The 27,885-nt window shown below is 46.2% G+C and overlaps 1 protein-coding gene across 2 annotated transcripts in view; it reads right to left on the bottom strand.

Moving 5' to 3' along the window:
* Positions 1-27,885, bottom strand: part of SHROOM3 (shroom family member 3) — a 103,752-nt gene that overhangs the window by 67,216 nt on the left and 8,651 nt on the right. For both annotated transcript variants that reach the window (XM_033061067.1, XM_033061068.1), the window contains exon 2: positions 6,125-6,279. In XM_033061067.1, coding sequence (XP_032916958.1) covers positions 6,125-6,279 — 155 coding nt within the window. The remainder of the gene's footprint in view (positions 1-6,124; positions 6,280-27,885) is intronic.

The raw sequence follows: 27,885 nt of genomic DNA, 5'->3' as shown, positions 1-27,885 counted from the left end.
GGAAATTCCTGGGTTCCTAATGCAGCTTCAGCTGAGGGGTCAGTCTGTAAAACCCCAGAGAGGATTACACATCATGGTGGCTCACATGTATTCCAAGGCATCTGCCCACTGTCCCTATCAATGACCGAAAGGTTTCTTTTATTCAAAAATTGTATCTAGATCTTCCTCACATTTATTACTCCCTGTGGTAAATTTCCTAAGAGCCTGTCAGTCCTGAGCTGTAGCTAACTAAATCCTAGACAGGAAGGATTTGCCAGTGATTTAAAAATTAAATTCTGTTCACCTCTCAGCTCTGTCTGTCCCTTCTTAATGAGACAGGAACTGCCAACATTTCAATGAATGCATGGAAAACTCCTCTATGAAAATACTGATGCTTGAGATATTAAAGACTGACCAATTTGATCCAGGACCCAAGGAAATTTTAAGGCCTTTCCTTAGCAGGACACAGGGTATCCAGGCCTTGGAAATCCCACCCAAACAATGGGTGAGGCCCCTGGTGGGCTTTGGCTGGTCACACCCATTGGCATCACAGGAGGAGCTGCAGACCCCAACCAAAGACTCAATTTTTTGTGTTAAAAAGATGCACTTTAGAAGAGCTGAGACACAAGAAGACATGAGCAGGGGCATGTTGGAAAGCTGAGAAGGGGTTCACAACAAACCTAAAACAGTGCTAGACACAGACCACCCTGCCAGCCCTCGAATGCCAGCTTTGGACTCCAAGCTGTCAGTCTCAAACATTCCATGTGCATGAAGCCTTCCTTTCTGCCTGTTCCCCAGTCATCACCGCAGAGCAGCTCTTTGGGAAGGAGCTCCTGCACTGCTGCAGAGCGGGGTGTGGGCCATCGCCAATTCTAATTAATTTCATTCACAAAACTTGGATTTATTCGATGCAATTTTTTGGCACGCTGTCAAATACGGCACAAAATTACATTAGTGTCATAAGAGGAAAGGATTAGGCGACAGACTTCTTTGAAGAATTGTGTTGGCACTTGTCTTTTTGTAAAAATGCCAGCAGCTTCCCCTCTCTCCAGGAATAGCCCATTTTCTCCTGGTCAATGAGGGAAATCACTGCTCAGTGAGGGTCTGAGCCAAAGCCTTTTGGAGTCTGTGGGAATCTTTCCACCGATTTCCATGGGCTTGAATCAGCTCTGAGCTGCAGATGTCAGCTGTGCTGACATCTTCCTCCCGCCCTTCCACACCTCCACAGGGTCATTCAGCAGGTGGAGTGCAAGACTTTTCTCCTTTATTTTTTCCTAAAGCCTTAGTTACAGTAATTTGCCGCCAAAGCAGGAACAACTCTGTAGCTATGGCGTAAGTGGCAGTATTCAGGATGTCTGGGTTTAATTCCTGATCTTGCCACTGAGGTGTTTAAATGAGCTGATTAGAACCAGATCTGTCTGAAAATGCAGCACTGGCCCCGGGGGGCCCACGCAGCCCAGCACCTTCTCGCCCCCAGCATGTCCCCCAGGTCTCACCATGCAGGCAAGGGGGCCCAGGGACAGGGATGCACCAGGAGAATAACCCAAATAACCCAAGTGATGCAGGGAATCTGTAGGGAAGCGTGAAAACAAACATGCAGATTATGGTCATAGCCAAGGATAAGCCTAATCCTTCCTTTTTGTACAGTTTTTTAGCACAACAGGAAAAGGAGGATTTTTTTCTATCCCCACTCCTCCTTTATTTGACTTGTGTTTTCAGTCTGAGGCTCTTTGAGTAGGAAAAGAATTGCAGGCACTGCTAAGGCTGAGGCAGACACAAACCACTACCACTGAAAACAGAAAATCAAGCACCTTGAATACTCATCTTTGCTAGAATATTGTTATACCACGTAAATAATACTTGAACAGTACTTGCAGTTGCTGGTGTCAGAATGACTGTATATATGCTAAGAGCACACATGTGTATCTTGGAGTAAACAGTTTTGCTATAAATCACAGCTAGTTTGAGATTAGAGCTTTGTCCAGTCTCCCTGGCTCTGGAAACACAAGTGTCACTGTCAGAGCCCCTCACATCCCAATCTGTGCTGGCCTGAGCCCTGAAAACAACACCCAGGAAGAGATCTGAAGAGATCTGCAGGGCCCTAGCACACTGGAATGGGCAGAGCAAGGGCCTAAAACCTCAGTAACCATGCAGAACATTCTCCATTGCTGTTCCACCAGCAATTTTTAATAGAGTTTTGCATTAATTAACCCAGCCTAAGCCTGGATCCCTGCACACTGCACTGTCCCCTCAACAAGAAGGGCTCCACTGCTGTGCCCTCTGCCCGCCCTGCACAGGAGTGGCCTGTGGGAGGCCTTGGCTCAGGTATGTCTGTGCAGGAAAGGGAGTGGGGACATGTCCCCTGCGGCCCTGGGTCCCCTCGGTGGCACAGCTCCCTGTGCCACCACGCCTGGCTGCCCTAATTGCTGCTGTTAGGGACACGCTGCATGTCCAGCCATGTAAACAGTGTGATGCTCCCACAGCCATTCCTGCCCACTGACCTGTGCAAAAGCCTATTTTTGGCAACTGCTCCAGGCCACTTTACTGGGGGAGCTGTAAAGCACACAAGGCCATGCCCAGGGTTTGAGCCTTATCTTCAGTTGATGAAGGCATGCACAACACAATTAGATCAGCCTGATAACACTGAAAAGGGTCTTTTTTTTAATTGCATCCAACTCTGCTTGGATACTGCAGATGGAGAAGAGGCAACAAAAAAACCCCAACAAAACAGGTTGGAAAAAATGATGCATTTCACAACAAACCAGCCAAGCCTTACTGCTTTTGTAGCTGTAGCTTTCAAACAGCTTTTCCTCCACCTGGTTAAAGATCAACTGAGTATCAAAACCTCTGAAAGGTGGTTTGCTGAGGACAGTAGCCAGCCTCCCGTTACAAAATCCATCAAACTGGTCTCTCCAGTTTCCCATTGTGATTCACACCCACTGTTCCAAATGGGCAAACCCTGAGCAAATCGACCTCCCCAGCACCAGCATGTGAATTCCTCAGGCCTGATGAAACTGGTTGTGCTCATAGCCAGGTGAGAGACGTTTGTCTCCAGCAGTGATTCAGGCACACTGAGTCACTCCTGGGCTGCAGAGCAGCTCCTGCTCCAGCTCTTCTGGGCTCAGCACGGTGGAGTGTGTGTCAGCAAGGTCCCTCAGAGCACACCAGCTGTAGGCCTGAGGTGTACAGGAATGAGCAAACACACACACACACACCTGAGTCCATTGTCCTGGAAATGAATGGGCAAAACAAGTGAGGAATGGGCAGAGAGGCAGGACCTGGCTTTGGGAACAGCCTTTGAGACAAGGATGTGAGTAGCTGTGCTAAAGAAGTAGAGAAAACTGAACATTTGAACATTGTCATTTGAGGGCTTCTGAGCTGGGGATGAGGCAAACAAAATGCAGCTAGAGAGCATCCATGAAAACTGTCCAACACTGATCTCCCAAATAAGGATCCTCTTAGGGTACAGGCACCAGATTTACTCAACACTGGGGCTCATCAGATGGTTCTCTGCCTCTGCCCTACTGTAAGTCTGTGAGCAAGGAAGCAGCAAGTGAATAAATTCACAGCTTCATGTCTCTCCTCCTGCAAGTTCCTCCCTGGGATCAGCAGGATAATTGCACAGGAGTGAGAGGCAGACTATGGTCCTCATGTCCTAAATACTCTGGTGCTGGTCATTTAATTTAAACCATTGGTATTTATTAATATTAAATATCCTTGTGAGACAGATAATTTATCTTACTGTTATTTATTTTAGCCTTTTAGCCTTTCCTGAATTTTCCCTGATGTTGCCTTCACATTCCCTTCTTTGAAGCTATTCCCACTTTTTTCCCTCCATTACACTGAACAATCAAACCTGAGTTGATGAAGACTGATGATGACACATCAGTTGTGACATTCCAAGGGAAAGACCACTTAATTGCATCAGCCAGTCTGTAGACCTGCAAGGTGTTGTAACATCTGCTTTTGCTTAGTAACACACTAAAGGCTTACCTTTGTCCTGAAATAAAAACCAAGATTAAACAGCAATCTGAGTGTGCTGTGTGGGCTATGACACAATACATCTGATCTTAAAAATGTGTGCTTTCTGTCTGGTGGGATGGTTGGTGTCACCACCACAGCTTTACAGAGAACTCTGGAGGTTTTCATTTGAAAAACAAACAGCTAAACCTTCAAAACCACTGTGACCTGGAATATGCTCAGCAAAGAACCAGAACCACATACACCAGGCAGGCTTTGCTCTTGTTTGTACATGACTTTTAAGGAGTAAAGTCCACGTCTGTGGGGGTTTGTCTCACTCCATAAGGGAGCGTTTCTGTGAATACTTGGGTGCACTGATGAAAATTTCAGGTCACAAACAGGCCAGCAAGCAGCCCTAATCCATTCCAATTCAATCATTATGGCAAATTTGCAAAAATCAGCATCGCAAGCATTTCAAAACTAATTTATTTTCAGATGATGTAGTACTGCAAATATCATCTCCAACCAACCAAACCCAACCCCAGGTGGGAAGCAGGTTGGTGCTGCCTTTACCAGGCTTTATGGCTAAACTCATTCTGTCAGGGGTCAAGGTAATCTGCACCTCTTTTCTCACCATTCTCCTCTGGAATCCTTATTTTATCCCTTCCTACCCTCTAGAATTGGAGACAACATCTCTTCTTGTACCCTGGCCAGTGTGCTGAGCCTGGCCACCTCTGGTGGTGGAGAGAATTCAGAGAAACTTGTGACCCACTGCCCACAGAGCAGTCAGGACCTCACATTTTCTGAGTTTTGCTGCCTCCATGCCAGCACTGCAGGGTCAGCTGGACTGGGTCAAATTACCTGAAGGCTGGGCTCTTACCTCCTAATTGCAATTTTCCATGTCTAAATTTATGGATTATCACTGAGCTTTAAATGTGCACAAAGGAGTACCTTGGCAAGGGGATGGTATGTGCATGTAATACCTCTAAAAGTTAATGTGCTTGATCCTTCTAGTGGTGATGAATGAAGCCTTGAAAGACTCCCAACCAAATTTTCTTCATGTTCACTACAGTAATCCAAACCAGAAAAACATCAAAACCCCTTGCATACTCTTTAAAGAGAGGTGGGGGAAAAAAAGGTGGAAAGGTCTTGGGAATATAAAAACTGCAGAGAAACTATTGCATTACAAAACAAACAGGTTCTGTTTCCACAGTTTTGCTAAGTTAGCTTGAATTAAACACTTTGTTCAGTCAGTACAGTATTTTTGGGAAACACTCAAATTGCAATGAACTCTTTTTGCAAATCCTCTCCCAATGGGTGCACAAACCATGTAACAGTTCTGTATATGAGTATTTAGAATTTGCTGTAAGGTTACCTAAAGATGTTTTAGTTAAACAGCCAAAACAGAGTCAGCAAAAGCACCAAGTACAGCCCAGAGAGCAGGAGGGTGTCTGAGCTCCTCACACCTGCCCAGCTCAGGCATCACCACTCAGATGTTACTCAGTTGTTCCAGTTTAGTGACCCAAAATGACACCTTTTGTTTGACTAATGACAGCTCCCCAGCTGTGCTGATCTTTACCCAGATTCCTTTTTGGCTAAGAGTTGAAACTGAGGAGAGGACACTCCATGAAGTGATACCAGCTCTCACTTAACTGGCACAGAAACAAACTGGACATGGCCACAGCAAAAGACACAAAGGTGTAATTTCTATTAAGGCTTTTTAAAACCAAACAACACAAATTCCAGACCCAAACATCTTTGATTCAAGATCCTCTATCACTCACCTGCAGAACACCAAACAGCTCTGAATCTTGCTGAGGCCAGTGGAAATGTTTCTGCCCCCACAGCAACACTGACAACATGCAGCAAATGAGGCAAGAGCTCTGTACAGAACTGTCACCCTTTAACAGGGATCCCTGAGCACTTGGGAGGAAGATGGGACTGTTTGAACATCACTGAGCAGGGATTGGGTGTTTCACGTGCTTGGACATATCAGTGACAAAGGAGTCCTAGAAATATTGGCTGAAAAGAACAAGCATTTGCTCCTGGGCTCATGCCTGTGTGCTCAGAACAAGGCTTGTGCTAAGATTAGGCCAAGATTAGGCCTCCAGTGGAGGAGTGAGGGGCATGTCTGGGTGGCTGTGGGGCAGGAGGAAGGCAGGGAATGATCGTGGCTCTTGCCTACCTGCGGACGACGAGCTTCAGCTTCTTGTAGGAGCCTTTCACCAGGGAGATGGCCTCTCTCCTGGAGCTGCTCAGCTCCACCTCGTTGATGTTCACCACTTCATCACCAGCCTGCAGCTTGGAGGGCAGGGAATCTGCCTTCCCTCCCTCTTCGATCTGCACAGGAGAGAGGGGAGAAGTGAGAGGTGCCTGACATGGTTTGGCTTTCACCTGCAGAGCTGAGCATGTGTTCCTGTTGAATGAATAAATCTACCAGCCCCAAACTGCTCATGGATTAAAAAAACCTGGTCTCCCTTCTCCAGCCAGCTCACTCAAAGGTCTGTGCTTGCCACCCCTACGTTTCATATAGATGGGAGCTTGGAATCAGCAGCCAGATGAGCTCTGCCAAGAAGCACTGCTCAGAATAAGCCTGAAAAGCCTTTGGTATTTGGAAGCACTAAACACCAGCAGAGCAGCCATGGAACGCCTCTTGATAAGAGCACCCAGGCACCAGCCCAAGGGCAAAGCCAGGATTAGTAGAGCTTGGATGTGATTTTTTTTTTTTGGTTCAAGCTCCCCTTGGGGATCCAGATGCCTGATGAACAACAGCTTCTTTCTTACTGGCCAGCAGCAAAGCAGGAGCACTCAGAGCTGTGACCTGTGGTACAGAGGTCACAGGACCCACTCTGCTGTGTAACATCTCCTGGCACAGCAGCAGAACCACCTCCTTCAGGCACTCACCTTCCCAGACATGCTGCTGAGACAAAGAGCTGTGTCTGGATTGGATCCTGCCCTGGATCCAGGCAGGAAGGGCTGTGATTTTCAGTGCAGTGAAATTGCGTGCATACTTCTGGAAGTCGCTTTTATTTCAAGTCACGCCAAGCAGTGTGTAATTGAGCTGTGCCCCAGACATGTAACTCAGCACATGCAGACACACTGCCCAGGTTCTTACCAGGGCATTAGTTTTGGTGCTGAATGGTGATTTCTCACAAGCAAAGCCGGCCTGTTCCTCTAAACCAAGGAATTCCAGCCCAGGTACCTTCTAAAATGTAAACTATGACTTCCCCAAACATCAGCCAATAAATTCTCCAAACCCCCTACAAAGGGAGGTAAAAATCATGTCATTCATCTTACCAGGAAGTCATTCCACTGATGAATGAGTTTTTTCTTTTCTTCTTAAGAATGGATAAAACCACAGGAATGACCCTTCCCATAAAGAGCCTTGTATCACAATTACCAGGAAGGGTGAGAGATGAAACATTAGCCCTTGCTGCCAGTATAAATAAATAACAACCAAAAAATGCAGTATTGCTGCAGTTTATTGCTGCTGTAAAGCAGAACAGGTGGGTATCATTTCAATGAAATACAATAGTGAGGTACTAGGGGTTAGATTAACTTGTGATATAGTCAACAGAAGGGATTTTCTGTTTGTTTTTGTTTTATGTTACAGCACATATACTGGAGAAAAGTCCTGCTTGGAAAAATATGTTCTGTAACAAATACCAGCTGCTTCAAAGGCTTCATCAGAAGCATTTGTATTAACTTGTGCCTGAATGAACCCTAATCTTAAAAAAATCAACAGAATCGTCATCTGTGCTTTATCACCTAACAATTCCAATTGTAATTATATCTTTGAGGTTTTCACTTCACAGGAACAGTGTTTTAAGGTTCTCTTTGCAACTACATGGGCTAGACTTTTCTTTTTGTCCTGTTGCAGTGAAAATGGACATTAGGATTCTTCCATATTCACCTTTATAAATAATGTGAAATCAAACACTTTCAGGGAAGACTAAACCCTGCAATACTTCTGATAATGCTGATAACGTTATTAGCTGCTCTGAAAGAAATCTTTCTTCAAATCCTAATGCTTTCCAGCTTATCCCTGTGCCAAGGGCTCTTAAACTGCAGCCTGCAAGGCCAAGCAGCCAGCCACAGTGCCAGAGTAAAGGATGCCTTTAAGGAAAGTTTGTTAGCATGAGCTGAGTCAGCTGCAAGCCACTCCAGAGGCTGAAAGTGAATTGCTTTGCTCCTGTGTACTTAAAGTGTCCATGAGCAAGACCTAAGACCAGACCCACATTCTGCCTTTGGAAGCTTTTCATGGCAGCATCAAACCTGTATTACTTATGGACTCAGAGAGAATGCAAATGGAGATGTGCACTTACATTTTATTGTTGACACAGTTCTCTCATCTGTTACTAACCTGTTAGCATTCTCATCTGTCATCTATCCACCTGGGGTTACCTGGATACAAATGCCTGAAAGTTCCTGCAAGAAAACATTCACAACAGGTTTGTGACCTGCTACTACTGCTCAGAGAAGCAAAAAAGGCAAAAAGACACATGAGGTTCCATCAAAAGTCCAGAAACAAGGCCTTGTCTCCCAGGCAGAGCTCAGATGCTCCATGTCCATTCTTCCTCTTTGTATGCCTTTGAAAATATTTGTGTTTAAGGAGTGGTGACATTTCGTGGGAAGGATTGAGTGATTCAAACAAAACAAGCTGCACTATAAACACAAAGCTCTATCACAGTGTAACAATTATCAACAAAGCAAACAAACCTCAACACAGAGGAGAGCTGCTTGAAGGAACACCTGCTTTGCTGCACGAGGGTGCACAGAGCCCAGGATGGATGTGCTGGAGTTGAGGATGGGTGATGTGTGCACACTGTGCAGCCACAGCAGCCAAATAACACCAGGTGGGGACAACTTCTGCCTGTGCTTCCCTGTTCTGAACAGCCTGACTCACCCTGTGCACCAGACCCCGAGTTTTCCACTGTTCCCTAAATCTCCAGTGGATCTCAGTGCTGTCACTCAGGCAGGGCACAGCCAGCGATGCAGTCTGCTGTTTTCAGTGTGCAAGTGGAGCAGCCACAGTATTGCCAAAATCACTCTCAATAATCACTTGTGGCAAAAATGATGGCCATGAGCTATGGGACCTAGAGCAAAGGCTCAATCAATATCCAGCAAGACCTCTTATGGTTTATTTAAGCTGAGAAAAATGAAATGCAGCCAGCAAACTTTGTGGGTGTAATGATTGTCACTCATCCATCAGGAGCAAGGGGAGCCAGAGGGAGTCAGCCAAGGACTGAAGTTTTTTTCCTTTTGGCTGAATTAGGCCAACTGCTGTGCCAAGTCAAGTTATGAGAGGTGACTCTGGCAAGTATGGGGTGGAGGAATACCTGAAAATCAGTCTGGCTTTGAACCCTTGGGGCTGGATCCAATGGCTGCTCTTACTGCAGGTGCTGTGAACAGAGCCCAGGCAGTGCCAGGAGGGGAGAGCAACCCCTTCTTGAAATCAGCAGGAGCATCTGTACAGCAAAACATGTCCATAGCATAAAGACTCTTGTTTTCCACCCCTCAGTTCCCACCTGGAAATGGACACAATTGTTCTACCTTGCTCTGCCCTGTCTAATTAAAGTGCAACCACTCTGTGAGAGGTGATGATCCCAATCTTGGCTCTTGTTCCAGATGTCTCTGCAAATCCCTAGCTCCCAGGCCCTGGCCTTGGGGAGAGTCCATGCCCATTAGAAACATGCAAAGTATTCCTTTCAGAGGGTGTTCCACCACCTGGGGACAGGATGGTTCCTACTTCCTGTGACATCCCCTCAAACCTCCCTGATTCCATCACATCCCACACACCTCTTCCTTTCTCCTGTGTACCACAAACCCATCTAGCCAATTCTTTCAGGTTCTTTAGGAAGGGAGGACAAGGAGCTCCCTGCCAAGCCAGCCTCTCCTAAAATACACCCACTTCAAAGGCCTCCACAGCCTCCATGGGCTGACACAAACTCCAGTCCTGCTGTTGTCTTTTCTGTAGTAAATCTTTCCATGCCCACTGCCCTTTGCTGGAAATCCCAAATGCCACCCCTGGTCCTGCTTTGCATGAACATTCCAGACCATTTTCTTGCATTAGAGGAGGTTTCTTGTCACTCAATAGATCCTGCAGGAGCCTTCAAACCCATGTGTTCCCCTCTTTTTTGGCTTACTGTAAAAGCAAGAAGTTGCTTAAGCAGATCACCAAGGATACATAGACTTACTGCCTTTTGTTTGGCTCACTATGGTTACTGTAGGTTACTGCAGGAGAACACTGGCTAACTGAGAGTCTTTATTGATTTATTTTAAAGAAGTTTTCTTTATTTATCCCTCTCTTCCCTTTCTTCTAGGAGCTTTTGTAACAACAAACTCTCTGCAGCTCTTAAGATGGATTATTCCATCTTTGTGTCCTTTCTCTGATGAATGGTACGTGTGATTCCTGAGCTGCAAACTTATTTGCTCGAGTTTCTCGACAAAAAAGAGAGGCAATCAAGCAAAGATGTGTGCACACTGCATGCAGTGAGAGCACAGGCACGCAGCAGGTTAGGACAATTCCTGGGGGACACCTGGAGAAACAGCAAGGCAGCATAGCAGGGTGTTGACAGAAGCAGCAGCAATTGCAATGACAAACTACTGCCCTTTTCGTGTCAGGTATTATAATGATGGGAAGAAAAGCATCACATATGAACTGCTGGAGGTGGCTGTTCAGAATTCCTGAGCTGCTGAGAAAGATTTTATAGGAACTGACAGGGTGAAAGAGGAAGAAATTTTGCTCTATGAAGGAATAGAGAGAGGAGCTTTCTCTGATGCAAGTTCCTGACTTTCCCAGGAGCAGCATAACAGAAATATGTTCTCCGCTTTAGACCTCTTGTTTTCAAGTGTTTTACTGGAACCATTTCCATTCTTTCCAGTGGAAAGATGTGTTTCTGTTGAATCTGGGGGTTCATCTCTTCACAAGGTCATTAGCACCAGTGCAATGCAGGGGAAAGGCTTAAACCAGAAAATCTGACTGTATTCATTGCAAACTTAACAGCCAAGGTTTTAGCCACTTTTCAGTGCCTAGACTGGGACTTCAAACTGGGAAGACTGGGATATTTCATTTTCCTGTCCACTATGAGGTACAGGAGAGCCACACCAGTGCACTGCACCCAGTGCAGAGCAGGGCTTGCTCATATTTTGGCTTGCTCAGAAAACTCGCTGAGTTGCTGAATCCATGTGGGCTTTGTGTTGGAGATTTTTAATCCCCTGTGGAGTTCAGAGATGGTTCTCAAACCCAAAAACAAAGTAGCAGAGCTGCTGAATGTCTCCAGAAGTTATGCTGCTCCCCTCGTTCAGCCTTAATGCCATGTCACAATTTGGGGGCAGTGACATGCAGCAGACAGAAATTCCTCCCCATTGTCGCCAGCCTGTGTGTCAGCGTGACAGAGCAGTTAAGACAATTCAATCAAGAAATAGTTAAGTCAAAGGTCTCCCCCTGGAGCCATGTCTCTGCTGGATTTCCCCATTCCTGGTGCATACATGAATCTCGAGAGAATTCAGCTATTGCCATTTACTCCCAGCTAAAGAAAGAGTTTCTAAATTAGTTATTGTTTTGTGCTGAAGCTAAGCAAGGAAGGCATTTTTTCTCACAGTGTTCTGCATTGTTCTACAGTAACATTTCTGCTCCCAAGTACAAAGCATAGTAATGTGCAGACTAATTTATTCCAGGTAATCATACCAGGTTCATATTGAATGACTTCACCTTGAGAGGCTGAACTTTATTCCACAGTTTTGAAGGGTTAGCAGCACTCTGAAATCTTTCCAATACTAGAAAATAAACCTGTTCTTTAACACAGGCAAACCAGGGCATTTTCTCCCCCCCTCAGCCTGAACACGTTAATGAACATCCAGGGAGTGAGTGCAAGTGGTACAGATGGTACAGTGACTGCAGTCCAGCTGCAGATGTGCCACTAGGATCTGTGCAGGAGGGAGGGATGCAAGTCCTGACAAGTGTGAGGATTCAAGGTCATTCCCAGGACTGCCCTGCAGGCTCCAACACTTCCACACCTTTCCATTTCCTTCCTGACTGTTTCCTGCCCTGGGAGCAAGGTTAATCTCAGCAGGCAGCCCCTCAGTAAAAAGTGGCAAGAAGTGAATGGAAAACAGATTGTTGGCTTGGGCTCCAGGAGATAAGGAGACATGCCTGGATGCATTTGCGTCTGACTCCTCTTGGTGACTCTAAATTCCTAAGCCAGTGGAGGAAAGAAGGCTTAGCTCTTAAGATAATTTTCCACCTTCTTAAGCACAAAACTGTTAGGCTCCCACAGAGATTTCTACATTTAAAAGAGGAAGGGGCAGAGAAAATCAAGTCTTCTTTTAACTAATGCACAAAGAAAGATGGGTCTGTGACGCAGCTTTGAATTCAGGCCTTCAAGAGGCGTCCAGGATCTTTTCTGTAACAAGAGGCAAAGCTAACAATAAATTTTCTCCACCTCTCTTCATATATACAAGACAAGGAACTAATCTGTGTTTGCTGTGGGTAATGCCTTGAGCCCTGTCAGGTCCTGCTTTTAGAGGCTTGGTACAAACACCTCATCGTGGACAATTCCTGCCCCAAGGTTTGACAAACAGGGGGATGGGAAGCAGATGTGGAAAAGCTGTGATGAGCAAGCAGAGAGGCACACTGGCAACATAAGGACTGAACCTCTGGGCAGGGAGAAGAGCAGCTGCAGGACAGGGCAAAGCCAGATGGTTCTCAGCCAGCATAAATCCATCACCAATGCCCCTTCCTGCCTTTCCCTGCTGCTGCTTTCAGCCCACAGCAACCAGGCAAGGCAAGGAGGGAGCGAGTGCACCTGGGTCAGTGATGCCAGTGCAGGTGCAGAGCAGGGCTTGCCCTCTGAGGGACCACTTTGTCCTGCTCTTCCTCTGCTTCCTGCTTCCAGCTCCAATCCCAGCCTGCAGAACACACCCTGCCCGTGCTCCTGGAATCAGAGAGCCTTACTTCTCTGCTCACTGTTTGGTTTTTGCAAACAGTCCATTCCAAGCATGCCACAGAGGGTACAGCACCAGGTGACACAAACATTGGGCACGTTAACTTGATCCTGTTTGGTCTGCAGCAATTACTGGCTGCTATCAGCTCGAGGGGCTACAAGAACTCATTCCCTGTTCCTCTGCTGGAGCTGATACACTCGCCCCTCTCCAGAGCACACAAAGCCAGTGGCTGCACATGGCTGAGAGTTAATATTTGCTTTGCAAAGGGAGAGTTAAAAATAGCTGTTTGCCTAAGAGTCTGCTGGAAAGGTCTGCTCTGCCCCAAGCACACCCAAGGATTCCTTTTTCTCACCCTGCTTTGCCATCCTGCCCCCAGCCTTACAGTCCTTCCTCACATTTCTCACAAGGTTTCAGTAATTTAAAACCCAGTTCCTACAGCACTTTGACAGCCATCCCATGACAGCCTAGGCAAGAGGCTGTCAAACTTGTGGCCACAGGAGAGCACTGACTCACAGCTATGGAGCTGTGGCACTCTGTTCTTCACTCAGTGCCATGCATCCCTCAAAAATGGAGCTAGGCCTGTGGAAGCAGCTGTAATTACTAAAACTGAGGTAAGGTGCTGTTCAGGCACTGCCTGAACCCTACAAATCTCAGGATGTACAGTCAGTGGCATTAGCTGTTCCCTAGCCCTGCACACACCATCTCCAAACAGCCCTCAGTGGTTGCAGTGTCTCCCTCAAACTGTGGGATGCTATGGACTGCCATTCACTCCCAAAAAGGCTAAAGGTGCAAGAATTGGCCCACCTCAAAAATGCCCCCTTTGGCACTGAGTGCAAATGGATCAGCACAGGAACATGTCATTACTTGTTGCTGTTGGCAGACTGATTTGCTGTGCACTGCATGACTTTCTGTACCTTCCATCCCTTCCCTCTGGCTGCCCTTGCCATCGAGGAAAGCAGACCAGTTGGAGATGTGTCTGCAAAACTTTATTTGTCCCCAGCTCCAAGGACAACTTTTCAAGGTTTGGGAAAGCCAACCCTAGCATCACAGGAACATCCATAGAAGGAAATTCAGTCACTGCTATATCTCCTGGCTGTTCTAAAATCAAAGCACAAATGACAAAGTGCTCTTCTCTACAGGATGTTTAATAAGCTTTCCCAGGCTTTTGTATCACTTTTTTTGTGCTTGTTTTGTGACCTATATTGCTGTAACTTCCTGAGGCCTGACAGGGTGACCAGCTGCCAGGAGACTTTCTTGGGATTGTCTCATTTTGAGGTAACTGGAAAATATTCCCAGGTAAGAAAATATGGCTGAGATGAACACACCTGGGATCAGTCTGGAGGAGAAAAGAGAGAACCAGTAGCTCTCAAGGTACAGTTGTCAAGGGTTTTTTCATCACATTATTAGGCAGTGAACTTCCTGCCTTGGCATATTGCTCACATGAATTCAAAGCAGAAATGTCAAGAAAATCCATCCTGCAATCAGGTAATTCCATAAATTAGGTGAATCTAAAACTATGGGATTTTCTGGCTGCTGGAACAGAGAGTGCTTATCTTTCCTGTGGACAGATCCTTGGCCCCAGCATGGCCAGTTACTGCTTTTGATGTGTGCCACTTCTCTTTCCCTTATTTCCCTTCCCCAACATTAACACTTCTATTATACCAAGTATAAATAGCAATAATGATAGTAATGAAAACAGCAGTAATCATCCTCAAGAACTGTCCTTCCATTAGCTAATTTGGCCTTTCAACACCATGGGGAGACAGCAGGAAGTATTGTTCCTAAATTAGAGAGAAATAAAAACAGGAGCCATGTTTATGTAACTTTTCCAGGGTCACAGAAAGCACCACACAGCAGTTCTGGAGCCACACTCCCTGCTCTGACAGACCTTTAATGTTCCATCCACGTCCCCAGCACTGGGACATCTCTCACAGCAATGTTCCCTTTCCTACAACCATGAGGAAGTGCTCTTGGATGTCCTTCTGTCATTACTTCTGGTTTCCCACTTGTCTCCACAGCTTTCATTCTCCTCTGCTGTGGTTGTCCTGTCCCTCATGGTGCTATCATTTCCCTCTTTACCTTTTGCCCTTCTTTATCATGCTCTCCTTCCTCCCTGAGCCCAGAAATACAAACCACTAACCACTAAACAGTCTGATCTGAGAGGAAATAAAACAGAGGATGCAGCTGATGAACCGACCGGAGCCCTTGCCAGGATTCAATAGCTGCCGAAGGGATTAGGTATGCACCTCTCTCATTTTAATGAGAATCAGACATCAACATTTTTAGTAACTCTTTGAAGATCAAAGCTTAGAGCAGCCAACAGCAAATAAAAGTCAGTTCAGCATTCAGAGAGGTGTCCTTCAGGGTAGGAGAGCACCGCTGGCATCCCTAGGGATGCGAAGGAAAAGCCGAGGGACTTTGCAGGAGGAGCAGGGCCGGCTGAGCCCAGCGTCCTGACTCAGTGCCAGGTCACACACCCTGCACAATGCCACAGCCACAGCTCCCCTCGGAGCACAGAACGGGCGGCTCAGAGCCACGGTGCCGGCACAAAAGAGGAATTTCACGCTCCAAGCCATTGTCATCACATCACTCTTGGCAAACCCTTTCTTTATTCCCCCAGCCTCCTGTGATTATTAAAAAGTCTTCTCGAGTGAATTTAGTGCCCACGAAGATGCCAGACTCACAGCCCGGGAGATTCCTTTTCCTTGCCTACAGATCAGCTTGTCACCCCTCCTCTCTGCCACCTTCTTCCCAGTTTGTTTCTCTCCAAGGCAGACTCGTCCTCTGAGATCTTCAGGGATGGTCAGCTCCAAAATCCAGGCGCAGCAGTTAGTTTTATAAAATGGGCATTTCTGCGCAGCAGGCTGTCCAAATGGAAAAGAGCAGGGAACTGAAGCTCCTGCTCTTGCTCTGGCCGTGCGGATGTCTCGAAGCGCTTCCTGAGAGCAGGAGAGAGATGGAGCACCACGCAGGATCTCCCTAGGAGGGAGATACCCGGCCCTGGCCGCCGCGTCCCTGCAGTCCCTACCCCTGTCCTGTGCTGCCACACCGCGGCTGCTCCGCCTTCAGGGACAGCTGCTTCTCCATGGGACTCCTTTTTCACTGCGAGTCATTTCTCATTTATTACTGGTGCTGTGAAAACACAGCAGTGCCGCACCTAAGCCACAGAAAATATCCGAAAGGTTCAAAGGCAGATGCTTGAATAAATTTTATTGTGTGGGAAAGCAAGAATAAACTGTTTAAGGAGTGGTGTTTGCCTTATTCCTCAATTTAAATTCTGGAAATGCTACAGTCTACATAAAAAATGAGAGGAAAGGGATCCTGACCCTTTCAGTTTGTCTGGCTGATATCTTTCAATGCTTCCCACTCTGCCAGACATGATCTCTGAGGTCTCTTTTTCCTGATAGTATCATTCACCTTGTGGCTCAGAGCACATTCCCTATGAGTTTGTCCTGAAAGCACCTTATGCTGCTAAAAATTATTTAACATTCATGTTAATAAGCACTGAATTAATTTTATTTGTGCTCTGAAGTAGCCACATCCTGCTTGGAACTATCTTATCCAGCCATTTTAGGGAGGGGAATTTATACCTGCATTTCCAAGTTCATTCATTTAACAAGCCAGACACTTTTTGGCAAAACTATTTTTAGCTGCAGTAGACACACAGATGGATTCAGCTGCAGTTCAGGTTGAGGCAGGTCCAAGTTTCCAGAGCTGTCAGGTGCCACAGAGATGGATGAGGTAGACAGACCTGTAAAAACCCCAGGCACACTGCCTGCTGTCTTCCTCCTTCCTGTGTGCTCTGGATTAACACCTTGTCCTGCATCTCCAGGAGGACATGTAAATGCCTTTCTAGAGGAAGGAAGGGTTTCAAATTGTTGTTTTACCATACTGTGCCAGGGACAAGTCCCACACAGGCACTGCAAACACAAATTGAACACACGCATTCCCTTCCTGCCTTCTCCTCCACTTGGTCCCATTTCCTGGTTTCTCACAGTTATCTTTTAAAAAATAATAATTTATTTTGCTGTTCTTGTGTTTCCAAAAATGTCACTGAAAGTAAACTGAGAGGACAAACAGCTCAGAGATTCCCACTGACAGGGGTGATGTGAAATGATGTGTTTGGCTCTCAGCAGCGGAAGGCCCTCGATGTCAGGAAAGAATGGATGGCAAAGATTCCATACTCCAGTTTTATATCTAACTCCTGCACCATGAGAAGGCCATTTGGCTTGCTGGCCTCCTCTCTTCTTGCATGCAGTGCCAGGTTTGGAGGCATTCTTACAGACACATAGTGATGATGAAACCAGGTACAAGGCGCCCTTCATATCCAAACAGGGCACGGCCTTTTCCTTTTTCTTAGCTTCAGCCTTAAGCATTGAAAAATCATATTCCTGCTTCACACTGTTCACACAATGCACTGGAAACTTTACCCTGGCATCCCGGGGTGGGAGGAGGAAGGAGAGGAGCAGGAATAACTAGAAAGGAAGGGAATGTGCCTGCTAAAGCCAGCCACTACACAGCATTTCTTTAATTGCTGTAGCTCCAGGGGATAAGGCAGCAGGCACATGTTTTTATAAGCTGAATTATACATTAATGAAAATCCTAGGACATTCCTGCAAAGAGCAGAGGCATTAGTGGTAGCTGGGACGCTGGCCAAATTCCAGGGAAGGTAACTCCACTGTTTCCCTATGGCCACTTCAGTGAATGTGGTCCATTGTTTCAGCTCCAAGCATCCCTGCCATGTACAGCTCTCTGGGACGACATTCTCACCTAAGGAATCTTGGCAGAATTTAAAAATAGATCCTGTGAATGATGACAATGTCCTTTCTGGCAAACAATTTTACAACAACAGCTTTGAGACAAACAAGCTGCAGAAAACTTGAAGATTGCGTAAAAGTTCCAAGAGGAAAGAACAAAAAGTACACTGGAAAGCTCAAAGCAGAAATACTGCGGCAGACACTGCTCTGTCTGGAATTAGTTGAATTAATATCCTTCCAGGGACCTGACCACCCATTGCTAAATTCAGTACATGCCTTTCCCATTCTGTGGGCTTTGGATGAGGCTTATATAGAAGTGTGACCAACATTGCTCCTTTGCACCTGCCTGGGGTCCCTGCGTGGCTCATTATCACAACACAGAACGGTTTTTCAGGGAAGAAATCCCTCTGTGAGAGGACTTGGAATGGATATTTCCTTTGCTACAGCAGCAACCCTTCCTCCAGGCTTCCAAATTTTTAAAGATACCATTTCTCTCTAAGGAAGTGTCTTTATGTGAGTTGGTGAAAACCAAGCACTGCCTTGTCTGTATCAAAGCAGGCTGTGCTGAACTTGTGAACAGCTTGGATGAGCTTTGAAGACCAGCTCACGTTCAAAGGGACTGGCAGGAGAAGAACAAAACCACAGGGAAATGGGACAACAAACAAGGTTGCAAGGGTGAGTTTCCAGCTGTCCCAGCAGAGACTTTGGGGAACACTAATATTGAACTGCTGCTGTTTGCTCTCAGCCTTGCCAACATAATAATTAAAAATGTACAGTGCTGGCCCTTTGAAAAGCTGCACAGAGCACCAGTTCCAGTAAAATCCCAGCATCTGTTCCTCGAGTTGAATTAGGAGCAGACCCAGCTCACTCTTTTAGTTGAATCTCCCTTTTGCTGACAGGACAGACCCCAGATTCGATCAAAACCTGAGCAGTCTGATTCTCTCCTGCATTCTGGCCCTTACTGAGGTCAGGATTGATGCTTCATTGCATGGAGAGCCAAAATAACAAGTATGAAAACAGCACAGTGATGGTGGAGGCCTCTTGGCTGCTCCTGTTGGATCCTAGAGATCCCAATTAAATTGCAGACATACCTCTGTGCTGGTGTTTGTCTTCAGTGTGCAAGGCAGGGATGCAGTCCCTCCTCTCTGGCACTGGCCTTGTCACCACTTGTCACAAGAACTGCTCGGCCTGGATGTCCATCTGTGGGGAAGCTGCTTTCAGTCACTGGTAAGATCCAGAAGCCAGTCATGGCTTTCAGAGGAGCCCAGGTGACTGCAGTCAGTGCATGATCTCAGCGATGTTTTCCAGCCAGCCATCCCTGTCCTGATTGATTAACTGAGAGGGGGCTGAAGGAGCAGCATGCAGTACTTAGCTAATTACACTGCCCGAGCTCTTTTGTCCTGCTGCCGCTGGATCGCCTCAATTGATCCTTTCAGCCCTAAACAGCTTTGTGGGCTGCATGCCTGGGCAGAATAAGGTCTTTTGTCATACTTTAATGAACGAAAATGTTTTAAATCCTCTCCTTCTCCCTCCACTCCAAGTAGCAGCAAGGTTAACTCTGGTGCAAGGACAGCTGGACGTGGCTGTTGGGTGTCTGTAACCGTGAACATTCTCCTCCTCCAAGGCTGTGGGAGTTCAAAGCTTCCCAGCTATCCAAGGTATCTATTGCCACCTCCCATGGACTACAGGGGATGCAAGTCTTCGAGGCTAAAATACAGCTAAAAATGTGTTAAATGTGTGAACATTCAGCATGATAACACAGGTTCAGGAGTAATTCCTGCATACACCAATCTGAAACTTTTCTTTTTTGGGGGAAAAAAATTAAAAATAAAAATCTCACCTTCAGTTTAACCTTTTCCCTTCAGCATCCAGCTACTGGTGATGTGTTTTTGTTTGTTAAACTGAAAACACCAACTATTCCATTTATAAAACATGGGATTGGCAGCATCCTGGTGAAGATCTCCACAAAATGTCCCCTAGTCAGCTAATCTAATAAACTTCTGCATATAATGAACACTTTCTCAGCATTGTCCAGAGTCATTAATCCTGGCACAGCCTCCCAAAGTACAAGTAGTAAAACACGGATGTCATGACCGAGCTATGAGCTGACCGCGTTGTGCTCTACGTGCCCATTCTCCAGAGCTGGTTACTTTTCAGCTGGCTGAGTTTTAGATGTGAATTAAAGTGATTAATAAATGAAAAGGCTCTTATCATCCATTCCTGTGCTCACAGCCCCTGAACAATTTTGCCCTGCCACTTGCCAACGAAGCTGTAATAGCTCACAGCATATGCTTCATCACTTCATGGCCACAACTCCTAATGTGAGTAATAAGGGCAAACCCCATTCCTTTTTCCACAGGATGGATGTGGGGAAGGAGAGAACACCTTGGGACTAACAAGCAGTCGTTAACACACCGTGATCAGAAAATAAAGGGCTGCTGCTCTTTTGAGACTGCTGTTTACACTGAATGGGCTCCACGTCAGATTTGTTCCCTCGGAGTTCAAGTGAGTTGGTTCCAGTGCCAGCTTGGCGTGGCTGAAACGCTAATTGTCTTGTTTCCATTTCACACATCATCATCACAGTAACATTTCTGGAATTGGGAGACAAATGCCAGTTTCACTGGAAGGCAGGCTGAAACACAGCCAGAGAACCTGCAGGTTTAGTGCAACTCCAAGTATGGTTTCTCCCTATCCAATAAAAAAGTAAAACGCTGGCAAAACTGCAGCCCCATGCTTTGGTTTCAAAGGGCTTTTGCTGAAATGCTCACAGTATGTTCAGGTGTGTGATTGTACCTCATAGTGCCATAAAAACTTATTTCATTCAGGAAGTACAGAGAAGAAACCAATGTATGAAAGCCCAGGTACCCAAATGCACACAGGTGAAATCCATCTGCAGTTAAGTACCAAATGCTGATTGGGATATTGGCCAGCTCCCAAGGGCTGTCCTTGGATGGCTTTGCCATCGTGTCTCCGTTTCTCCAGGCAGATAATGCTGCTCATCCATCACACTTAAAATGCCAGAACCAAACTCTGCCCTGTTAGGTCAGGGCGCAGCAGAAAAAACACTGCTGACACCTCACTCACTCTTTCCAGGTTTGTCCCAGGACAATTCCAAGAGCAGATTCCCACCCTGATGGTTCATCACGCCCCTCACAGAGGCACTCAAGGCTATTTCTTCAAAGCCCTTGTTGTGCAACACCCCAAAAAGGCCTTTGTGTCCATCTTATTCCCACGGACCATCACTTGTGCTATGTGTCTGCTCTTGTCCTGCATCTCCTGTGTGCCAGCAGAAGCCCTCAAAAGAGAAGTCAGGTAAAGGAGGGCACAGGGCCTGAGGTAGGACTGGATTGTAAGCAGCAGCTCCTTGGTCCTGCTGCAGGCCCCTTCTCTGAACCACGCTGCTTTCCTCACTGCCCAGGAATTAAAGTGCCCAAGGCCACAGCACAGAAAGGATCAGGCCTGTAAGCTGTTTTCACTTTTGTTACTTGCTCCTCATCTCCCGCCAGTTCCCAGGCAGGTATTGAAGTATCGATCACCCCACAGCAAAAGCCTCCAATGAACAATGGATGTGTGGTTAATGAGTCCCAGGAACTCCTCTCACCTCGCTCCAGCCGTTGGGGTGAGGAAGTTAAGTGCTCCTGTGCAAGCTCAGGTGACTGCTCACCATTTCCTTAATATTCCACCTCTTTGTGATTTGTGGTTTGCCTTCTGCTGAGCTAATGTTTGTTTTTCCAGAGAGCAGTTATTGTGGTAAACTGATATCAGAGCAGCAGTGTGGGAAATAAGATTTCATCATCTGTATTTCAGCACTTCATCCAGGAAGGCAGAGAGCCAACCTGAGAGCCTTCTTTGTCTTTCACAAGGATGACACCTTGTTGCTAGTGCAGTGGTGACAACTGTCACTCCTTGATGCTTACTGGGTCTCTGTCACCATTCATTTTCCATGATTTAGGTTCTGTGGTTTTTTCTAATAGAGAAGATATTGCATTTCCCTCATTTCAGTGTGAAAACCCCTTAGGCACATCAGCATCTGCTGCTGTTGTCTGGGTATTGGGACACCTCTAGGAACATGATTCTTTCCTGGTTTTTCATCTTAATCAACACCCTTGAGCATGTTTTACTTTACCCACAATGATAACATATATCAAAATAAAGGGATTTCTGAGCTGAGAAAGGACTAGGCCCCATTTGTGTGTTTTAGACCTCTGCTACCCAAAAATACAGAAGAAAAAAAATGTCCTTTTACTTTTGCAGTTGTGGAGAGCAGATGATTCTTTATGGAAAATGTAACTCTCTAAGAATGTTTTCTATTCTAATCTTGCTGACTAATCTTTCTTCTTCTAAAGTTTTAATCTTGCTTAAGGAATAAATGTGTGATATTGTGTTAGAAAAGCCAATCAACTACTCAGCTCTAGCTAGGAAGCAATGTGAGTCCCCCTTTGTACAAGCTCTTCTCAAATGTGATTGTTTCCCCAGTGTCAAATTCCATGGATTTTAGCAGCTGAATGGGTACAAAATTTGACATGGTCAGAAACGTGTGCTTATAAAAACTTATTACCGTTGAATAGCTGGTGCATTCTTGGTGCACTCATGTGCAAAGTGCCCTCGGAGAGGCCGGGCTGGCAGCACCTCTGGGCCTCATTAGCACACACAGGCAGCCATGCCAGGCTCCCTCAGCCCATGCCGCTGTTCCCATGTGCCGTGGGCAGGGGATGTGGGAGACTGCGTGGGCCAGTGCCCTCGTGCTGTCCTCAGTTAACCCTGGGGCTGGCCCAGCAGGGGCAGAGCCACCGGGGCTCCCGAGCCAAGGCAAGCCCCGCGAGCCAGGCGGCTCCTGAGGGCTCATGTGCTGGGAATTACAGCCAGAGCAACGCTGGGCTCACAACAAGGGGGGAACAAACACCAGGTCTCGTGACCTTCCAGCTGCCATTGCTGCCACACAGCCAGCTCCCATCTCCACAGCATGCTCCAGCAGGCAGTAAAGTGCAGCAAGCGTGGCAAGCTACAGGCACATTTGGATGGTCACTGTAACCCCAACCCATGGAGCCCACAGGGGTGTATCTATCTTAGAATCACCAAGTGGTTTGGGTTGGAAAGGACCATGAAGACCCTTCCCATGTAGTTTCACCCCCCTGCCATGTGCAGGGACACCTTCCACTATCCCAGGTTGCTCCAAGCCCTGTCCAGCCCAGCCCTAGACACTTCCAGGACGCACAAAGCCAATGGCTCCCACCGCACACAAGCACCGGATCGGTGTGCACACACCAGATTTAAGAAAAGCTGCTTCACTCTCACAATTTGCTCCATTGACAAGGCCTTCCACTACCAAAACCTCTTTGCCTGGATTAGTGCTATCCCCAGACTTAGAGACAAATCTCCCAAGTAATTTGGAATAGCTGAAATAACAAGGTTTGGGCAGCCAGGGCTGCGTGGGGCCCAGGTTAAGCACAGCTGCTGAGCACACAGTGCCTCCTTCCTGGCTGACCCAGCTCCTGCTCAGAGCAGTGCTTTTCAGCTCAGGCAGAGGGAACTCCAGTCCATGATGGCCATCACAGGATGCCTTTCCCTGCCTCTCTGCACTGCAGCACTCACGGGCAAAGGGCCGCAGTATCCTCTCTGGGTGGAAAAGCATCACGGGTGAGAGCTCTGGCTTTGAACAAATAAAAGCAGTTGCCAACAGGGAGCTTGAGTGAGAAAGCCAGATTTTTAATGAGTGCCAAATAAGGAGCAGGGAAACCTCCCTGGACACTGAGTGTTCCTGCAAATCCAGTTCTCATCTACTTTGCTTTGAAGACTGCTCGGCAACTCTTCTAATGCCTGTGTGACTTCGGTGATTATATCCAACTGGTGTCATGTTTACAGAGAAAACACCTCCCAACACACACTGATTCTGACAAGATATTCATTAAAAAGAAAACAGCCTGAAGGTCACTATTTTTAAAACAAAAAAATTACAATTTTTCAATTTAAATTAGTGTGTAGTTATTTGATTTGATTTTAATAGCTGAAGCTATCTCTGGGAATTGTTAAAATGAAAAATGTTATTGAAACAAACCATCTGAAACAAGCACAAATATTTCTTTAACATCCAGTGACCTGAAAATCCATTTTTCACTCAGCTCCAGTTACCAATAATAATAAAGAAAGCAAAATATCTTTCTCCATTATAAATATGGCATGCACAGGAATAATATCCAGTGCATGACATCCATTCCTTTATGAAAATTCTGCCTCACTGCCTAAATTTTCCTAGGAGCTTAAGATATGCCTTGTAGTATTAAGAAAAGGTCTTAAAGGGGGATTCTGGCAAGGTTCAGCTCCATTTCACCAGAAGACAAAAGGTCAAAATAAGCCTCAAAGATAATAAGGAATGTCATTCATAGGTGGGATGAGAGCTAAATTACTCCACATTCAAGCAGAGCTTTACTTTGAAAGACAAGAGTGGGCAATCTTTATTTAGCTATAGTGATTCCAGAGGCAAGAAAAAGGCTGCTTCCACATGCAGGTTACATGCAGTAAGGGGTACTGATCCCTAAAAGCATGGAAGGAATAACTTTAAAGGGTTCAAACTTTTAACTTTGACATTTTTTAAAGCAGAATACTTCAGGTTTGGTCTTGGTGATCATTTTCATTTCAAAGTTCACCTGCATTTATCATACAGGGTCAAACAAAATTTGTCTGCTCAGCACAAGTCCCTTATTTTTTTCTGTTCTTTCCATCTTGCCATGATTTTTTTTCAGGGTCCACAAGAAGCTTTATACAGGCCACCAAACCAAGAATATTACATAGTTCTACATTCTTTAAGTTTTCTGTGTATTAAAAATGAGTATTCATGCTGTGGTCAATATGTTGTTAGTAAATAAAAACTGTGAACTCCTGACACTGCCTGCTCTGAATGCACAACTCCTCCTACTCTGCCCCAAGACAGCAACTCACACATACCCAGATATACAGAAAGAGAAAAGGAATTTCATGAGCCCCAGGCCAACAAAATTCCTCCTCTGTTCTCCTCCTGACCAGGGTCTTTGGGTTTCCAGCATTTTTCTTCCTGGCTGCTGTTAGTTTTGGCAAGAGCAGTAAACCACTAAGAAGTTACAGACCCTCTGTTCCATTCCAAAACCAAATTAGCTAACTTAAACCAGCAAAAAAACCCCCACATCTTCTTATCAGATGCAATTTCCACTAGTGCCTGGGGGACAGAGGAAATCAGAAAGCACACTACAACCCAGCAGGAAATATTTCTGACCATGATCAATGCTTCCTTTAGCAATGCAACAGAATCCTTGCAGATCTTTGGACATCCTTGGAAAAATTCCATTTACTGCTCTGCAGGCCATATTTTGCTGTGAAAACCTTATTACACAACAGAAGCATTAACGGATTCAGAGTAAAATAAGAAAAGATGCATTATCCTAAAGATTTGGAGAACAGGGAGAGAAGAAGTTAAGAAAGGCACACAGGGTTTCCCTTTCACTCCATGTGATTATGTTGTGATAATGCCTGCTACAGACCTGTCCATCACTCGTGGACTCAGGTCAGAGAAGCTCTCTGACCCGACCAGCTGGGTGACACAAGCCAAACAATGACAAATTCAGCTTCAGTTGCTCTTGCCAGAGGGATCTCAGGGTTGCCTGTTGAGCAGCTATGAGACAACCACACTTTCCTTTCATCCATCTTGGTTTTCTCTTTCTCTCTCTCTTTTTTTTTTTTTTTTGGCTAGGGAATTTGCAGGGATAGCTGCAGAGCTTGGAAAGGCCCAGTCTCTCATCTCTCCTATGCAGAAAGGTGTCTTTATAACTTTGGCTTCCTTACCTAGCTCCCACAATCCCAATTTTGAGCAGATACAGAGGTAACTGCCTGCAACTACCTTGATAGGAAGTACTTTAAAGCCTTCCTCTGGCACAATAAACTCACCTTGCAGATTTCTAGGTATTGCTGTGCAGCTGCCCAGTGACATCCCACAGGGATGCAGGTTGCCACTGGATTGATTTGTTCCCTTCCAGTCACTGAGAAATGCCATGGCCACAGGCATGACAGAAGATAACACTTTCATTTGGAATGGCAGAATACTAGCCCCATTTTCAAATTACTCTAAAGAGAGCACTCTGGAGTGCTGAAGAGTCAGCAACTAACCAAAGACATTTGACTGAGGATTGTGCTTGGTCTAAAACTGGTCACCAAAAGCACAGGGGCAGACTACAACCCCCTGTGAATCACAAAGAGGGCTTACTGTGACTCAGGAAAAATCAAGATGATAATGCTGTTGCTGGCATGTGATTTATCCTGACCAGAATTTCGCTGTGGCATCACATTTTTTCCCTAGTACAATATGCCACTGCCTGAGCTTCTGTAATATCTCATCACCAAAGGCAGAAGGTCCCACAGAGCAGTGCCATCACACCCTCTCTCCCCAAACCCCTAGGGTCAGGGATTCAGCACTGACTCTGCAGGAGCAGGACCACAGACTGAGCCACTTTGTGTCATTTCTCTTTGCCTTGCAAAGTCACCCATCCAAGGGGTGACACAGCCCAACCTGTTCAGCTAATGAGAGCTGACAAGATCCCAACCTTAGAAGAATAAAACCTACAGAACAACAGATGCTCACCCTGGTTCTCTTCAGCTCCAACCAGCACAGGAACCTTTGGTTTCAGCAGCTGATGAGATAACAACAAATTGTAGAGACACTGAGTCACTAAGGCACACTTACTTTTGTTTCCCCTTACTCCTTCCTCCAGAGATCCAGCTTCTGTTGGTGTCCATGGCTCACTCTCCATCAAACTCCACCAAACATTGATACAAACCAGGAAAAGCCCATGTCCCTGGTGGGCAGGGAAACCTCTAACTGCAGTTCATCATTAATGTCCAACACTTGGTTAAATGACAGCCACTCTTAAGGAAAGTACAGATGAAGGTTGTGCCCAGACATTTTTTTGCATAGCACCAGTTTCCTAGAAATCTTGGATGTTCTCTGTACAGGTTTCTCGCTCAGACTGTACAGAGCAGAGTTTACCTACAGTCCTGCTGCCTTTCCACACTGGTCACAGGAAAAGAAAGACTGAAGCACCTGCAGGTCTTGTGCCTGAGGTTTACAGGTTGCTATCCCAAGGGACTGAACTACATGGAGGGAGGAGCAATTTTTGGATGTACCCCTTAGTGACAGGTGAGGACACAGGTGCTGCTGGCAGGTCAACGTGTGTTGCTACATTAGAGGCACACACAGAAGAGCAAGAACATCTGTTCCCAAAGCAGAAGGAACTGTTCAGAAATGGGAAATCCGAAGTTTTTCCAGCTGTGGAGGTGTATTGCTGAGTGGCCCCTGCAGAATGGCACAGAGGAGGGCAGGGACCCCTGGGCCAAACCCAACTGCTGCTGACTAAAGCAGGAGCGGGAACAGGCCTCAGGCTGGAAAAAGGAGCTGCTCTGCACTTATGGGCAAGGAGAAGCAAGGAGTCCCTCCCCTCCCGTGTCTGTGGCTGTGTTTTTGGCCTAGCAAAAAGGCTATGTTGCCCCTGATGAAGCTGTGATGGAAAACTAATCTCCTCCAACAATAGCCCAGTGCTAAGAAACATCCGTGGGTCTGGGCAGGAGAGAAAGCAAGGACCTCTTCTAAGGGTATTTGTTTCTCCATCAGTCTTTTGTGGTGTCTTTCCCTCACCCACCTCTTTCTCTGCTTGGTTATTCCAGCATTAGTTTGCACGGGCTGTTTGCAGAGACAGAACAACAACTGCTTGGAAAGCCAGCAGAAACCTCTTAGCTTGAGACCAGAAATGTGCAGAATCCCCAAAGAACAAAAACGTTTGAACTTGCCTCCCCAAAAGTGTTGCATTCATTGACTTGCAAGCAGGGGGAACAGCCATAGTAATTTAACCTAGGGAAGAGTGCCAGCAACTTATTTAATTGCAGAGTTTGTGCCAACAACCCCACAATACAACTATTAATACAAGTCTGCAGTACAAGACTAATTCTGCTAACCTTTTGCTGTTGCCTTTTAGTCAGGTCAGCGGCTGCATCCCTTCTGTGCTGACACTATTCAACAAACACTGGCAACTGCTTTTAAGCAAACACCAAATGGAGCAGGGCAGGAGGGAGGGGAGAGGGACCATTGAGAAAATGAAGATTCCTCCCCACCACCCCACCCCTCACTGTCCAAATGTTCCACATTGCTTTCTCCATTTCAAGCCCCTCTCTTGAAACCAGCAATGTGTCTTGCCATGTATTTGCCCCTGGAAAACAGCCAGATCTT

The sequence above is a fragment of the Catharus ustulatus genome, chromosome 5, assembly GCF_009819885.2.
Source record: "Catharus ustulatus isolate bCatUst1 chromosome 5, bCatUst1.pri.v2, whole genome shotgun sequence".
NCBI classification, from domain to species: Eukaryota; Metazoa; Chordata; class Aves; order Passeriformes; family Turdidae; genus Catharus; species Catharus ustulatus.
Note: the sequence above shows the minus strand (reverse complement) of the source record. Positions and strands in the feature narration are given on the sequence as shown.